The sequence below is a fragment of the Talpa occidentalis genome, unplaced genomic scaffold, assembly GCF_014898055.3.
Source record: "Talpa occidentalis isolate TD23 unplaced genomic scaffold, MPIMG_talOcc4v2.1, whole genome shotgun sequence".
Classification (NCBI taxonomy): Eukaryota; Metazoa; Chordata; class Mammalia; order Eulipotyphla; family Talpidae; genus Talpa; species Talpa occidentalis.
In genome coordinates this window covers 134636358-134653567 of record NW_026555331.1, presented here as the reverse complement: position 1 = coordinate 134653567, position 17210 = coordinate 134636358, and the positions used below count along the sequence as shown (strand labels likewise).

The window sequence follows — 17210 nt, the reverse complement described above, 5'->3', positions numbered from 1 at the left end:
CACCCACCTGCACATCTGGCCTGTACCCTGGTTCCTGTATAAATAAAGAAATCTTAAGAAAAAAAAGAGGCAACATGAAGAAATTAAAAATAATAATAATAAAAATCTCTGCTATTAACTGCTTCTTTAAGTCTATCTTCCTATGAAGGCTCCCATTTGCATGTAACAATATTAAGGTTCATATGTTTTTCTCCTGGTACTCGGTTAATCTCCTATCAATATATTGGCCTTGCTCATAGAATTCAAAAGGGCAAAGGAAATATATTATCTGAAGATCAGGAACATGTAAGTACCAAATTAATGAAAATTGGTCCTGTTGTATTATTATTAATAGTATTGCCTCTTTCTAAAATCCCTTCTATATGAAAAGTGCTGATAAACCTGCACAAAAGCAGAAAGCAAAATTGAAGATCACATAATAATTCATAGGGCTGCTAACATCAAGTCTTCCCTATGCAAGAAATAAAATAAGCCTTTTTGTAATCTAAATAAGTGAACCATTAGGAAATTGTTCCAGTAGAAATGAAATACTCAGCAAATTCAGATTTCAGTAGAGTCAGACCTGACGATGGAGTCATACCTTCGTGATGGCATTCCTCACCACCCAGGATGATCTCAAAGGGAACCCGCATGAGAAAGTCTTCATGGGTCATCACTCTATGAGCAGATCAGACTGACTCAAGGCTTACTGTGTGTTGCATTAATTTGGCTACCATTTTTACACTGTAGTGGAGGAATGAAAAAGAAAATAATTTGTTCAAGTTTAGCCTTCAAGCTCTCTTCCCTCAGCCCAGTTGAAATATTTTTCTGAATTGTCAAATGTGAGTGGCCTGGACAGTTTTCAGTCTTTTAAATGAGACCTGTGGAATATGTAAATGGGATAGAAGTAAGTAATATTTGAAACAAATAATGGCAAAACAAGTTATAGTGTTAAAAAATTTAGTTGTTATATTTCTGTTTGGCCCAACAGACAGGTTTTGTTCCTATCTTACAAAAGAAGAAGAGCATTTACCAAAAGTCAGAGAAGCAATCATTCACAAGATTATTTCTCAATATCAAAATCAAACCAACTTACTTTCACTACCTGTACGGTTATCACATCTACAAGGCAAGAACAATGATTATTGCTGGTGTTATTGAAATAAACAAGACATTTTGAAAATTGCATACACGAAAAATGTGACTGATGCTGTCCACAAAGAAAAATTAACTTACTTCAACCTTCTAGTGACTTTATGGAGATGCATTAACATTTGTAGTTATGTCTGTCCCTCTACACTACTCCAACTCCATAAAAGCCTCAGCAGATTGACCCTTGTGGATGACAATAGTCGGCACTGTGTTTGGCTCCTTACCTGAAGGAATCAGGAATGCCATCAGCTACTCACCTGAGACAAGAGAAACAGGAACACTGTCAGAGCAACAGGCCTCTAAGAAGCTGGCTCTATTATGACAGAATGGGAGTGTCCCTGAGACTCACAAATTGGGAGAAGGCACAGGAAAGGAAGGCACTCTGAGTGGACAGGGAAATCAGCTGTGAAAATATTCAAGAATATTCATTAGGATTGGGGACTGTTCTACTTCAGAATTTCGGAAGAGTTTGGACCCACAATGCGGTTGGGGAATGGATCAAATATGAGGTTGAGCCATGGGGACATGACTTTTACAAAACCTACACTTTGGCTACGAACAAAAACAAAAGCAAAAAGCAAAACCAGTAGAGATAACAGATAACAAATAACCTGAAAGAATTAAAGGAACTTCAAGGCACGTGATCACTTGTCAACTTAATTACAGGGAAGTGGGTCTCCCAAGGTTGCATCTAATTAGTATTTAGCTGCTTAATGAATTTTTATGGTTTTGACCAAAAATATTGTTTTTATGGAATTGCATATGCCTTATTTTGCCTTTACTTCTTAACAGATAGTAACCACACTTTTAAAAATCTAAGTTATAAGTAGTATGTATTGATGGCCCTAAGTGCTTCGCCATATATGTGATGTGTGTTACGACGTGAATATTAACATGAGAACAGCACGTTTTTCACTAGTTTCATTAAGAGACAGTGTTTGTAGGTGTAGGAACAGAGGAGAAATTTTCCCTTTATTCCTTTAGGTTCATCCTGTGTTGAGCAAACAAATGAACATTAGACAGATTAGTAGGAGAAACGGACAAATTTAATTACATGCATATGGAGAATTTACCGGGCTGTATATTCTAAATAGAATAGACTGAAGGTATTTATTCTTGAGTTAATGAAGGAGATAGGGGCCTAGACTTCAAGGATAGAGGAGGGGAACTTATATGAGGAGGGGAGTATGGCTCATAAAAAACAGATATTCTGTAACTACAGATGGGTTTCTCTGACAGCAAGTTCATTTCCAGAGATAACCTTAAATCTGAGTTATACCCCCAATCTTCATTCTTCTAGGAAATCAAGAGAATAACAGTTTTTCTTAAACCCTGCAGGAGCTTGATTGACCTTAAGCTCCACATGCCAAGGTGATACGTATTGGGAAAAGTTTGTTCTAGACAACTTAGGGAAGAGGAGGCTTATTTTATTCCTTCACTAAAAGGCAATGTCAACCAAATATCTAAAAATCAATCAACAACTGATTATAAAGACATCTAAGGGCTTTCAGTAGATAATTACAGTATGTAAAGGCCATAGTAACAGCAGGGTTAAGGGTCATCCTCATTTTCCAAATGAGGAAATAATGTAAGAATTTTTAAATAATTTGCCTGCCATCACAAAATAGAAAACCCTACTAATTCTGAGGTTCTTGCTCTTTACAATGATATCTGTTGGGTGAGTTACTATCATGGAGATGAACACATGAAACAAACATCACATTTTCTGAAAAGGGAGAGTGGGTTTTAATCATCTTATATGGTATATAAGTGACAAACAACTTTCTGCTTTTACGATTACTGTTGTACTCTGCTGTTGGAATCAACTTCATTGGGAAAAAATGGAATTAAATCTCGGTCTAAATATCCTCAAAGGTATCATTTAATCAGAGTCAAGGGCCTACTCAAGGGCAGACTCTCTACCACCAATAGCCTCTTTGGTGTTTAGATAACTTTGATGGAATGATTACCTCATTGTTTAGTTTTTTTCACTGGGCTATTGTTTCTTTTTGCATTTATTCCAAATGACTAAAGGTTACAGCATTGACAAGTGACGTTTCCTGTTTTAACTTAGGTCTCCCCATTGTGATCAGGAGAATGTAAATACTATATTTTAAATTAACTAGCTTTCCACATCATGTAGACTAAGCACTAAGAATAAGAAATTGGGGCCTCCCTGATGGCACAAGGGGTTAATTCTCAGCACTATCAAGCTATGGGCAGCTATTGGCAGGCACTACAGCATGAGTTCAACCCCTGGCCTGGGAGCTGACATACATGGTGCAGCAGACCTCTCCTGCTCCCCCTGCTGCTTGCCTCAGCACTGTATTGCAAGTCAGTCTGCCTGTTCTGCTCCCCACTTTGTCTTTGGTGAATCCCCTCACCCCCTGCACCTCTGACCTACACCCCAGCTCTTGTATGCAAAATTAAATAAAATAGATCTTTAAAAAATAAATAAATTATGTGAACTAAAAGACTAACACTCCTGAAATGAAAGGTAAATTTGACTTATGGGAATATTTTACCTTCGGTTAATATATATTACCTTCTAACTTTGCCAACAGTGATTAGTTAAGTGCAACTTTGCTACACATAACTTCCTCAGGAAAATAAACAAAAACTGGGTGAAGTGTAGAACTGTGAGCACTGAGCCTACCCACTTGGTAATATTAAGGCAAAGCGGGAAAAGGAGGACAAGGGCATTGGCCTGAATCTACCGTAGCTTGAGTCCCAAGTCTGAGAGAGAGTAGACTAGTCACTAATATTTTCACTTTTCTCTCTTCTTCTCTTTCCTCTCCCTTCCTCTCCTCTATCTCAGCCTCTGCACATTAATCCCAATGATCCCATGAAGTAAGTAAGTGTTGGCTCCATTTGATAGACACTACTCAAGTTCTCTTTACCTAAGGTCAAGGAATTTAGCCTAGTCTCTTGGATTCAGACTTCAGCCATATCTACTCCACTGGCAAAGGCCTGGAGGCTCCTAGTTCTGCGATGTAAATGAGGACTGTACTCCAATTGCAGTAACGTTAGGTAGGTTCTCTGGCTCTGGGGATCTGTGGGTGACTGTTCAGATGTTTCTGACTATCTTTAGGGATTTAGAATAAAATTTTAGAATTCTAGAAAGTGCTTGGGGGAGGGAGAGAGAGAGAGAGAGAGAGAGAGAGAATATGAGAGACACTAGAATCAATGTCCCAAACTAATAGGCGGCTAAAATTAGGCCAGGGACCCTCAAGTCTCTATTACAGTTGGATGGAGTTGGTGGTCGATGACTCTGGAAGCAACTGAACCATGACTCCAGAAACAACCAGAAGGGACCAAGACGGTTCCACCCTCAAGCCCGTCCCTTCCATATTCCTGCTAGTGACAAAATTGCGGAGTTTCCATTATTTTTGTTCATACATGTGCCTAAATTGTTTGGACCTCAGGTGCCTCCCTGTACTTCAGGAATAAGCCTTGCACCCCAAACTTGCTCCAAGCCTATGCTTGAGGGGAAGCCGGCCTGGTGCTCTCAAGGTACCCGCCCGCACCTGCTGTAAGTAACCCTCTCGCGCTGAAAGCGGCTTTTTACCAAATGCTGCTAACTCTTAAAGATTTTGTATCAGTTAACACTTTCTGCACTACTGATTGTGTATTTCCCCAATACTCAAGTGAATTTATATTATATTTTGTTAAATCTTTGATTAGCTGTAAAAATAGTTCTCATTGTCATTTTAATCATAATTTCCTTTGAAATATCAAGCCTTTTGTGTTTTCTTTGCTATGATTTTACATTCATGTCCTTTTCCATGTTAGGTTTGTGTCGTTTTGAATTGGCTTCCTGAAATAGGCACAATAATTAGCACGTTGGGCCTCCCTGGTGGCACAAGGAGTTAAGCACCGCACTATGAAGCAGTCCGCAGCCTCTGCAGCTCGAGTTCGATCCCCCCGGCCAGGGAGCAACCCACATGGCAAGGCAGACCTGTCCTGTCTCGCCTGCTGCTCCCCTCAGCAGTGTATTTCTTCAGTCTGCCTGTTCTGTTTCCCGCTCTGTCTCTGGTGAATCCTCTCACCCCACTCCTGCAACTCTGGCCTGTACCCCAGCTTTTATATGCATATATAAATAAATTTAAAAAAAGAATTAGCACATTGTCATGCGTTCCAAAGTGTTTTGCAATTTATGTTTTGACTTTTCCATAGTATTGCTTCCATGCAAGTCAAACTCCTGTATTTATGCTTGATTCTACATATTTAGAGGAATAAATGGGACTTAGGTCAAGTTCTTCAACAGCAGTCCCTAAGATGAATTTTCGTGTGCAAGTGACTTATTAAGAAAGCTTTTTCAGAAAAAAATCTTTTAAGAGAAAGAGGAAAAGAGCCTGCAACGTCACGTAAATCCTGCACAGGGAAGCATCAGTCTGAACCCACATTGATAGACATGTGTTCTCCTGGCTTTTTTTTTTGTAATTTAAACAGGCCATTTGTCCTGTAGACTTTTCTAGGATATTAATTGTGGTCATTACCTCCCTGGCATGCTGTTTCACACTTCCCTTTGTACCTTAAGAGTTTCCTTTGTGGGCCTCCCCGGTGGTGCAGCGGTTGAACGCTGGGCGCAAAGCTCCCGTAGCCTCTGCAGTGCCAGTTCGATTCCCAGCCACCCGGCGTGGGTCCCACATCGCGCGCAGACCTCTCCTGCTGCCCACTGCTTCTCTCAGCAGTGTATTGCATCAGTCTGCCTGTTCTGTTCCCGGCTCTGGCTCTGGTGAATTCTCTCACCCTCCTGCGCTTCTCCCTGTACCCAGTGCTTGTATAAAAAATTAAATTAATTTTAAAAAAGATTTATGAGTTCTTTTGATATCAAAATCTAGTAATCCTTGATAGCATCCTTACTTTATGATAACAATTATATCCCAGACTCATACATTGGAAAAAGACTTTAGACTCAGACACTTTCCTAAAAGATGCTTGTTCCTTTTATGGGGAAGTGACATTTAGATATTGAGAGCATGAGAGTTAAGGGTAGGTTGCTTATAGACTGTTTAAATTTAAGTTTTTCTTTCATGTGGTCAAAAAAAAGCACTGTCTGATATCAATATCAGTATAGTCGTGGGTTGGGTTGTTATATTTCTCTGTAAGCCAGTAAAGATGAATTTGGGGCCAATAGTCTTCAATACTTCTGCCGAAATGAAAGATAACAAGTTTAAGGTTCAAAAGAGAAGGTTCAAGGCACAGGTACTTCTAAATAATATTCAGCAACCCATTTCACTACTCTGAGTCATACATAATTTTTTACTTCAAAATGGAGAAAATATTACCTATCATGACTTTTAAGGGATCAATATTGACAGTACTTGATAACAATAGCTAACATTTGCCAGGACTTTTTTATGTGCCAGGTTTTATGCCAAGTATGTTTCCTACCTGATATCATTAAATGTGCACAAAAGGCTACTATCATTAATTCCCTTCTGTATAAGAGAACTCTGAAGAGTAGTGAGTCTGAGTAGCTTGCTGTTTCCTAAAGGGAAATTAGAAAGGTTCTCAGAAACTGTGGTTATGAAGCAGTTTAGCAGGTGGATTTCCCATGCAAAAGCAGTGAGCTAAGTTACATCTGCAGAAACCCTAGAGCTGAAAGATCTGGAAGTTGATTGGTTTTACCAGTATGAGTACTGAAAATTAATTACAAATGCAGTAAATTCATGGGCATCATCAAAAGCTAAGTAAACATATTTGGTTTCCATCTTACAGCCAGTTATGGTGACATTTCAGCAACTTGAGTTCTAGATGAGACTTGTTAGTAACTAACTTTTTGACTTTGTCCAGGGATATATTCTCTTCAGACCTCAGCTCTTCACACGGACTTAAACCACGTGAAGCCAGGTGCTAGTGTACTAGGATAAGAATAGAACAATGCTTAAGAATGACTTTGCAATCATTCACTATAATGTGCAGAGCTAAAAAAAAAACTCATAGTAAATTTATAGCTACTATTGAGTCAGATTTATGAATCACTCATTCATTCACTCAAAGTATATGTTGAATATCAACTGTGTGCCAGGCATTGTAGCAAGTAATGTACTGCATAGACCAAGATGAAGTCTTCATTTTCCTAGTTTACATTCCAGAGAAGGAAGTCAGAAAATAAGCAAATACATAATATATACTATGTCAGATGATGATAAATGCTATAGTTCAAAGAATAAGCAACGGAAGTTAATGGTAAGGAGAAGGATTCAGCCCCAGAACATTCTTTGCTATTCCTCGAATACACCAGGCCCACCACCAAAGGTACTAAAATATCCTTACCCAAAATATTCTCACAGCTAATCCCATCCAATCGGCATTTGCTCAATAAGACCCAATACAAGAACATCCCACCTTCCCCACTCTGCTCTGTTTTCTTTCCCTTAGTGTTAGCATTTTATATAAACTGCTATGTAAATATTGATGCCTGCCTCCTCCAACTAGAATGTATGTTCCAGGAAGGCAGGGATGTTATTTTGTTCAGGGATCTATTTTGAAGCCTGGAGCAGCGCCTGATAAGAAGTAATGGTCAATTAATTAATTAATTAATGCACAAATTGATTAATAAGTGAATCAACTGTTAAGGTGATCTGGAGAATATTTTCTCATAAGGTGATTAAATAGTAAAAGCTTACCATTTACATATCAAAGCTTACAGAAAATTGTTAAATTGTGCTATATCCAGCTGATAAATTATTATTTGGGTTAAAAACATGACTAAGAAAAAACAAAGGATGCAAGTATATAGATGTATTATTATTATTACACGCATGATTTAAAAAAAATTCTTTGGAAGAAAACTAGAAAGAAATATGCCAAGTGTTACCAGTATATATAACAGTGATTATTGTTGTTTTCCTTCACTATTTTTCCTATTTCACAAATTTATTATTATGTGATTATACAGTGTTTGATATGAAAATAAACTTAATTTTTAGAAAGTTCTCTAATATTGCTTCTCATTCATATTAGAATGATTTTTGTTTGTATTTTATATTTATAAATTAGACTTTAATGTCAATAACTTCTGACAAGTAGGAACTCAGAGTTGAACAACACATTAGAGTTGAATATGTTTCATCGAACAAAGAGGTAGAGAGGAAGGTTGTATAAGCTTTCTTTCCTTCTGTAACGGCATCGTAGTTACCTTGAGTTTACTCAACTTCAGCCTCATTTCCTTAACTGGAAACTAGGTAATTAAATGAGAAGTTGTACGTAAAACATATAATTAAGTGTTGAATGATAAACGCAAACTCTTTTTATCTGTGAGGAGCTCTAAAATGGTGACTGGCAATTTCAGTCAGGCTAGTTCCTAGCATCACATGGAAACATCATTCACAGTATTTGCCAGGGAACTCCCCGTGACCCAAGGGGTTAAAACGCGGCCTATGAGGTTGTCCACAGCCACTGAAGCACGAGTTCAATCCCCAGCAGGCCAGGGAGCTACCCTCATGGCGCAGAGACCTCTCCTGACTCACCTGCTGCTCCCATTAGCAGTGTATGTAAGTCATTCTGTCTGCCCTGTTCCCTACTCTGTCTCTGGTGAATCCTCTCATCCTATACCCCCCCAACTCTGGCCTGTACCCCAGTTATTGTATGCATAAATAAATAAATCTTTAAACAAACAAACAAACAAACAAACAAAGTATTTGCCACTGAAGTCAGTGACTAATGAAGTTAGTGATTAATGTTTTCTACCGGATACAAAATATATGTGTATATTTCTGGTTGCTCAATTTTCCAAAACATTCATATACTGCTTATTACAATCAGTGTTTTTCATGCTTTTGCAAAATGATTAACCCTGAAATCTCTTTATTTCTGGGCTGCAATTAAGAGACATTTTAGAGAAAGATAAACTCATCCATAATGATTCTTCCCAATAAAGTACATAACTGTATATCCAAGCAAGCTTTATCCCTTTATGTGTTGTTTAGGAGTAACAAGTTGGTGTGGGGAACGTAATATATTTCTTTTAAAACTATGTGCCTATGCTAAAGTATGTTTTGAATATGTGGAATATGAAAGTGCTAGAAATCAAATAAGCAATGTTGTATCAGCACAATATATTAAAATTTTATTGGGTCACGATAGCATAAAAGACACTCTTGGAATTCATATTTGTATGCACAGCATGCTGAGTTTCTATCATAACATTCACCACACACTTTGTAATTTTTCAATTTCGAGGTCTGTCTTCTTCAAATATACACCTAATTCAGCATAGCAAGAAACATTCTCCTTCCTCTCTAATCTGTGATGCTTCCATTGACCCTGGCAGAGAAAAAAACACTCAATAAATGCTCTCTGAGGATGTGGATGGAACTTAGATGAAGTAAGGCATTATGGGTGCACAAGATTGTCAAACTTGACAACCAAGGATGAAAACACAATCGGAATACCGACTATATGAATTCTGAAGACATTAACTCAAAAGCAAAGTTGACAGGATAATCACTTGTTAAAGGCTACTGTTTATACAACACAACTGGAAGCAATGATTAAACTGAAGTAGCTGAAATCATATTTCTATGCCAAGGACCAACTAGCAATAGACATTATAAAAGAAAAAGAGTTTTCCTCATTATTACTTTCTTAACATTTTTATTATGAACTACAGTGAATCCACAATGATACTCATTTGTAGTAAAGTGGTATTATCCAAACCTTCACTTTTCTCAGGTAAAACCTAAGTAGACAGTTGTTTTAGGAATTACAATCAGTTTTTACAATCAGTATACATACATTCATGTATGCAAAATATTTGCTACAGAATCACGGCAACCAGAATATATAACTTGGACATCATCTTAAAGAAATTGTATGTTCTGTTAAAAATCTGGATTCAAGTCAAATGTAGTTTCAATCATATTGTTGTTATCAATGGTTTTAGTAATAACAATGTTCTATGATTTTGAAAATCAAAGATGGTAGTCAATATTCCTTGTTTATCATTAATAATAATTTAAAGTTTCATTTGATCATAAGAAAATAATTTTTGCTCAAAATGTCAAGCTATTCATTATCATAGCCATGTGTTTTTATCAGCACTTCAAATACAAACTAAGGATTATCATGTGCATGAAAAAACACATTTTTTAAGTTACTAAGTATAAAAATGTAAAAGCTAGAAAAACATATAGTATGTGGATAGGAATTTTAAGAAGCACTGAACTTGTACTGGTAAAGGTTGATTCATTAGGAGTGTTTAGATTACATAAGCGACGCTCATGTTCTTCTTGGAGGATGTTGGAGACAGCTTCCACTAAGCATTTTGTTTGGAAGCTCTCATTGAGGACTTTCCCAGAAGCATGTGGGGACATTGTAGCATATGGTATAGTAGCAGCAGCACTGCTGTAAGCACCTGAAGATCTGACACTTACTTTAGAAGGACCACTGAGTGCTGGGTTTACACAGGCATCTATACAAACATCATTACCAACACATACACGGGTAAGATTTGTAGTAGTCACATTCACTCTTGTCATACAATGGATATTGGCATAACAGCTGCAATGAAATTTTTCAGAAAATTGCTGCAGGTCCTCCAGTGTGGGAGTCCCGTTTACCACATATTTTCCACCTTCCACCATTTGAATAACAAAATTTTTGGGGTTCAGGTGAAGATATTCACTTGAATTCCAGTGTTTCCGTACACACACTCCCTGATCTTGGCAAAGCACTTGGCTACACATTTTGGCTGCTAGGGTGACGTTGATTATGTAAGGATTCAAGGTATTCTTCGTATAATTGGCTAGGTTCGTGCAAGCATTCTGTAAAATTATAAGAAGGTCAGAATAAGAAGGGGCAAGTTAAACTGTATGTCATTTAAATCCTAGCAATAAGCATTTTCTAAGGAAGCATGAAAATATAAATCCAGGGAGACATAGGACATATTTTATACTTTTCTGCACAAGCAAAGACTATTCCAAATACACGTAGTAACATTTGCAAGTTTCACATGCCATTTCATGCCACCGATTAATTCACTGAGAACAAACTACCTTTTGTCTTCCACAATAATTCACAAGCTAATGGGGGTGAATGAGGCACAGAACATACAGCAGTTAGAGCATTATCTCTGGAGTCCACTACTCTGATGGGAGTCTCAGTTACACTAATATTAGCTGCATCAATTGAGGAAACTTCCAAACTTTCTTAGTCTTAGTTTCCTGTCCAAGTAATCATGGAGAGATGAATTAATCAGGCTATCCATTTGCTTTCTCATCTGTTGGATGATTACAGCATGGACTACACAGGGCTGTGGTATAAAGATGCATGGTATTTAAAAGTACTTAGCATAGCAACAGTGTATCATTTCTCCTCAAGAAATTACAAATATAATTATCTCATTTTCCACACACATTTAAATAACATTGGAAATATGGCTCTAAATACAAGTTCAAAATAATGGAGGTTTAATTGAATGCACTTTGTAGTAAATGTGACCTGTGGTTCATATTATGGGTGAATTAAGCAGTTCTTTTACAAACGCATTTATTTGTGGAATCTGAGTATTGAAAATGACCCATCTTGAAACTAGGGTGTCCTAAAACTGGGACACTGTCCTTTTCCATACCCAGAAGATAGTCACTTTCTTTCATGATGACAGTGCTGAGGAGGTGGTTCTAGTCTTCAGCAGAGCAAAGAGCTATACTAGGTCAACAGGCAAGTGGAGGAATCTTGGCAGCTTCCACTTGAATCTATTTCCTGCTACCTTCCCTTCCACAGAATAATGTCCTTCCAAGGCTGCCCAAACACTATTCTTTGGAACCTGTGACACTGCTATCTTACATGGCAAAAGGACTTTACAGATATGAAGAAGGGTGTGAACACTGAAATGGGGAGAGATGGAGCTGAATTTTCAGGATTCTCTCAGTCTAGTTCTCATAAACACAGAACTGATTCCAGTTGGGTTTTGTAAAATGAGATACAAAGAGGAGGACAAATCCAAGGTAAGAGAAAATCAATCCAGTATTGCTGCTTTATAAGATAGAGAAGCTCATGAGCTGGGACCAGTAGAAACTGGTTCCGTCTCGTCACTGGAACTAATAAAACAGAATGGAAGGAAATGGTTTGCTTTCATTTGAAAATAATTTTTAAGTCAGTTCAGTCATTGCAAGAAAACCTGCAATGAAGGCTCTCAAGTTGCCATTGAATCAGAGGAATCATGACAAATAATCCATTGCTCTACTGAATGAATGACACAGAAAGGAGGGGGGAAATAATTATAGAACTGATATTCAATGACCCTAAATTGGGAAAGGCAAAAATACATAGAACACTGAACATGGGGGCTATTACAAGGCAGTGTCATGAGGTAGAAAATAGCCACATTGAAGTTAAAGGACCCTTCTGTATGAACAATAGTGAAGATCATCTCAGAGTCAGAGCAGAAGATGTGAACATTAAAGAACAACAAACAAATGAACAAAAAAAAGGTGACAATTAAGTAGTACATCAATTCATCTTCCTAATTAGTGAATACCTGAGTCATTCCTCATTTGAGTAAGAGGAGACTCTTGAGTTCCTTTTACTAAAAAAGGATGCAATAAGGAAAATCTTTAAGTGGTTCCATCCTAACATTGATCAGGTCCTCCAAATAGAGTTGACAGATTTTGGAAAAAATTATGAAAATCAGGACTATAAGTAGGAGAATTATAATTGTTAAATAAATTTTTAAATCTGAAAGCTTATGGTAAATTATTAGCTTGTTATATTAGAGACTGATTGATTTTCTGTGAAAGAAATTTAGCATTATTTCTTTATATGGTGATCAAATCAGAGTGCATATAACTAGACCTAATAGGCAGAAGAGTCAAGACTATTTTAAAAAATTATCAAAGGTGACAAATGTATTTTATTCATGAAGTAAAATGATGTTTTTTTTCTGTCTTAAGTACAAATGATCAAAAGATCTCCTCTGCTCCTAGAATACAAAGTCTCTGTTCTCTGTTCCTAGGATAAGCCCCTAAGAGTCCATCCGAATTTTTCCAAGGCATGGGCATCACTAGCATTTCCACATTCACCATGAAGGACAAAATCAGCTCCGATTCCTCAGTGTTCATGTGACAGCTTTACTCTTGCTTTGGGTCAAAACGTTTGAAGAGGTAGGGTATAAAGACCTGATACACAGAACTAAAATAGGATAAAAATAAAGGGAGAGAGACAGTGGTTAGATCATAACACTGAAAGCTTTTTTGAGCTGAAGAATATGCATTTGGAGAAAATGAAAAAAAAAATGAGACCAAACGGAGAAAAAACAGGTTTATATTCCTAATGAACAGGTTTTCTAAAAATACACACTACTAAATATTACCTGTGGAAAATGAGTAAGAGTTTCCTTCCTCTCCATTAGGAAACCTTTAAACGATTTAGTCATTCTTTCAAAACTAACCTGATTGATTCTAATTTCTACTCCAGCCCTAACCCCTTCCCTACTCCCCACTCCTTTGCTTCCCTGTGCATCCCCTGCTGTGCTGCGGCTCCTGAAGCTCATGCCATCTCAGAAGCTTCTAATTCAAGTCTGAAGTCTTGGAGGCATCTACATTACTGCTTCTCTTATCCACTCTGCTCATCAATATCTCAGTCAATCCACTGTTAGTTCGAATGTTGGATTACAGTCACTGCCAAACACTTGCTCACACCTATGGTCCAAGCCTGCATTAGCTTCCTCTCCCTGCTGCACCTTACCCTTCTCCCATTCTGCCTTCTATTCTCAAGTGAGCTAAGTACTTTTTCTGACTTGTTCATCGGAGATTGCCACTCTTCTGCTCAAACATGTTAGTAGCTTCCCATCTCAGAGTCAAAGCCCACACATGACTGCCTGCTATCTCAGAACCACATCTGTTCTCTTTCTCTTCTTTACTCATTGCACTCCGACCCACCAGCCTTCTCATTCTTTCTGCACATTGCAGCCTGCAGGCCATTGCACTTACCTCCAGAAACTTGGTCCCTAATTCAACAGGTCTCTGCTGCACATCCTCACCAGACCATCTTGAGACTGCCTCATCTAAAATAACACCATTCCTTCACACTCCATCCTGCCCACACTGCTTCCTGGCTCTTTGTTACATTTATTCTCCTGACCTGCTCTATCTGTACTTGTGTTCCCAGCTCTGAGAATGCAGGGAGAGGACCTGTGATCTGTTCATTATTACATTTCCATCCTCTAAAAATTACTTGATATTTAACCACAGCAGGCATTCAATACTCAAAGATTGGCAAACGTTTTGGGTATAAGCCAGGCAGCAAATACTTTAAGGTTTTAATGATACCCTCTCTGCCTTTATGATATATTGGTGTCTCAGAAGTGCAGAGCTGCCCTGGGCTCCTCAACACATGAGCAGGACTTAGAGCTAATGAATCTTTACTGATATACAGGAACCTATTAGCTACCATTTAAAACTGTATCAATGAGTCTTGACCTAGGAGCTGAACAGGGCAAGCAACTGGCCAGACTTGGTCCACAGTCATCAATTGCTGACCCTGCAACTGAGTGTCATTCAGTGAATAATTGCATAAGTAATTGCTAAATAAACAGTAGTTAAATGAAGGAAAGACCAAAGGAATGCAGGTTGACTCATTGCAACTCTTTCAAGAGAAGACACAGCCTCTTTTAAGAAGAGACACAAAGGTGTGGTAGGAAAAAAAAAAATCCACCATGAAATAACACCACATTCTAGTCCTCGTTTGTCAACTTACGAGCAGTCTAGTCAAGAGAATTTTTTTAAAAGATCTTAATTTATTTATACAAGAACTGGGGTACAGGCCAGAGGTGTGGAGAGTGGGAGGTTTCACCAGAGTCAGAGTGGGGAAGAGAACAGGCAGATCTGTTCAAAAACACTGCTGAGGGGAGCGGCCAGCAAGCCAGGAGAGGTTTGTCCCGCCATGTGGGTTGCTCCGCCTCCAAGGGGATAGAACCCAGGCTACAGAGGCTATGGACAGCTTCACAGTGCTGCGCTAAACCACCTGAAACACCAGGGATGCCCATCAAACCACATTCTAGCCTTTGTTTGGCTACTTAACTAGCCATCTAGTCTAGCAACTCAATAAAGCTCACTGAATTGTTTCCTCAGGGAAACAGCTATGGAGATTGTGCATCACAATAGAACCACAAATGAAAAGACATTTTGTGCCTCATATAGTATTCTTTTATTTTTTATTATCACAACAATCCCCCAGATCATTAAACATAGAAATGTTTTGATCCCTTGCCTACCAACAAAACTTACCTTATCACGGGTTAAATTGGAGCTGCCCCATATTACCATTCCAGAGGCACCTAGAGCAACGCTTTCCCCAATTGTATGCACAAGGTCATCCTGGTGGGTGCAATAGAGAGAGTTAGCAGATGGGAATAACTTGAAAGTGTTATACATATCAGACAGTAACACCAGAGCTAAGCTACAGGGTCCACAATAACATTTTTTAATACTTCCCCAGGTTAATTTTCATGTTTTACATAACCACTGCCCTCCTCTAGCAAACATACAGAGTTCCTGTTATGATTTGAATGACTTCTATTGACAAGAGAGCAGGCCCAGGAAAATAAAAGGGAAGGGACTGAGGTGAAACGTCGCCTGTACTACCTTATTCTCCATGATTGCAATGACGTTAGAGATGAAACGTTCTTATTCTGCATTTGTGCCATGATGCGTCCTACCTGTGTGCATGATCCTAAAGGCTATGAAAAGCTAAATTTCCCTTCCTTCAAAAATGACATTAAATTCGATTGAACACTGCAGAGGACACTAATTCATAATCCTCATACTTTGATTTTCTTACCTCACAAAGGAAAGTCGTAAAGTTATCAGTAAAAACTAGACGCAGATATACAAAAACCGGAAGCGGGTCCGTATTGTTTCTCACTTTAGAAACTCGAAGGGCTTCCAGCACACGATTCCGGGCAAAGAGCGCAGTATTGGAACCTTTTATTCCGGTATTCAAATAAACGAATGGGAAAAGGGCAGTGCTCTCTTTCCATAACCAGTCGAGCAAATTATTTCTTTCTTTTTCTTTTTCATCAAAGCAACTTCCATTGTAAGCTCGGTCTTTGTTATAATGATGATTGTAACAATCAGGAAAAAGATAATAACCCCATAAGTATTTTGGCCGTAGTAATTTTCCCAATTTTAAAGTCTCTAGCATGAAATCCCTTCCAGCTTTTTCAAACTCCGCTTTGGCAACTAGTACTGCAACTTTAGGAGTGAGTGTCTTATTCCTTTGGAGAACTAAATCAATAGATTGGTTTTTGTAAATAACTTTAGCACCCCAATTTCTGTCCCAAAGGGGCCTCCATTCTTCCCAGTCAATTACAGCCAAACCCACGTCATTCGGTCCAACGGAATCGCAAATGTTTTTCCTAGCTTGTTCCAAATGATTTTGCAGATTTGCCAACTGAGGGATTCCTCCACTCACATTTTCACCTTTATGTACATAAGGATAGCAGCCCAGCTTTTCCTTATAAAATATTACAACACCTTGTCCTGGGCCGTATAGCCCGGGGTTTCCTGATAAGGAGAAGAGGCTCAAATCTATCGATATATTGATCTTATCACAATTGTGAGTTGGGGCATTCCAAGCCCAGAGGAAAGAAGCGTTTGGAAAAATAGGAGAGGCTGTATAATTCTGCGTCAAACAGAAGACTGGACGCAGAAGAATTGTTGCATGGAATCCAAGAAAGCTTCTGAAGAAGATATGCTTGAACATTAGCACTCCCATGGTAAAGAAAATAACTGTGAAAAATCACTTCTTTCTTCCTAGACACTTTGGTTTATGTATTATTTGCTGTAAAATAGAAGCACAGAGGAGGGATATTATAATGTTATATTTAAGTATTATTCTTCATTCATGTTTCAGGGATGTGTTGTAAGTTCCTTACCTGTGATTGGGAAATAAAGGAATATATTGTTAATTACATTTTTGTCTCAGAGATTGGAAGGTTATCAAGTACTCAAATTAAGTGCAGAGAGTTTCATTCATTTTAGATAATGGAGGACTTCTCCTGCATTTGAAATCAACAAAATTTTTTTCTCTTATGTAAGATACAAATTCTTTGATAGCAAGTTTGTCTCATC

At 38.1% G+C, this 17210-nt stretch overlaps 1 protein-coding gene across 1 annotated transcript; it reads right to left on the bottom strand.

Moving 5' to 3' along the window:
* Positions 1-1577: 1577 nt before the first annotated feature.
* Positions 1578-16906, bottom strand: LOC119250503 (hyaluronidase PH-20-like). Its single transcript, XM_037518247.2, has 5 exons — positions 15919-16906; positions 15366-15455; positions 10313-10904; positions 6529-6625; positions 1578-1683 (listed from the first exon to the last, which is right to left on the bottom strand). The coding sequence occupies exons 1-5, from the start codon at positions 16852-16854 to the stop codon at positions 1578-1580; spliced, it is 1821 nt and encodes a 606-aa protein (XP_037374144.1). The 5' UTR covers positions 16855-16906.
* Positions 16907-17210: the final 304 nt, after the last annotated feature.

Coding starts and splice junctions, on each gene's coding strand:
- LOC119250503 (XM_037518247.2), bottom strand. CDS start 16,854: ATGGGAGTGCTAATGTTCAAGCATATCTTCTTCAGAAGCTTTCTTGGA. Junction 15,456..15,918: donor TTACGACTTTCCTTTGTGAG/GTAAGAAAATCA, acceptor TGCACCCACCAG/GATGACCTTGTGCATACAAT. Junction 6,626..10,312: donor TAATGAATCAACCTTTACCA/GTACAAGTTCAG, acceptor ATTTCCCTTTAG/GAAACAGCAAGCTACTCAGA.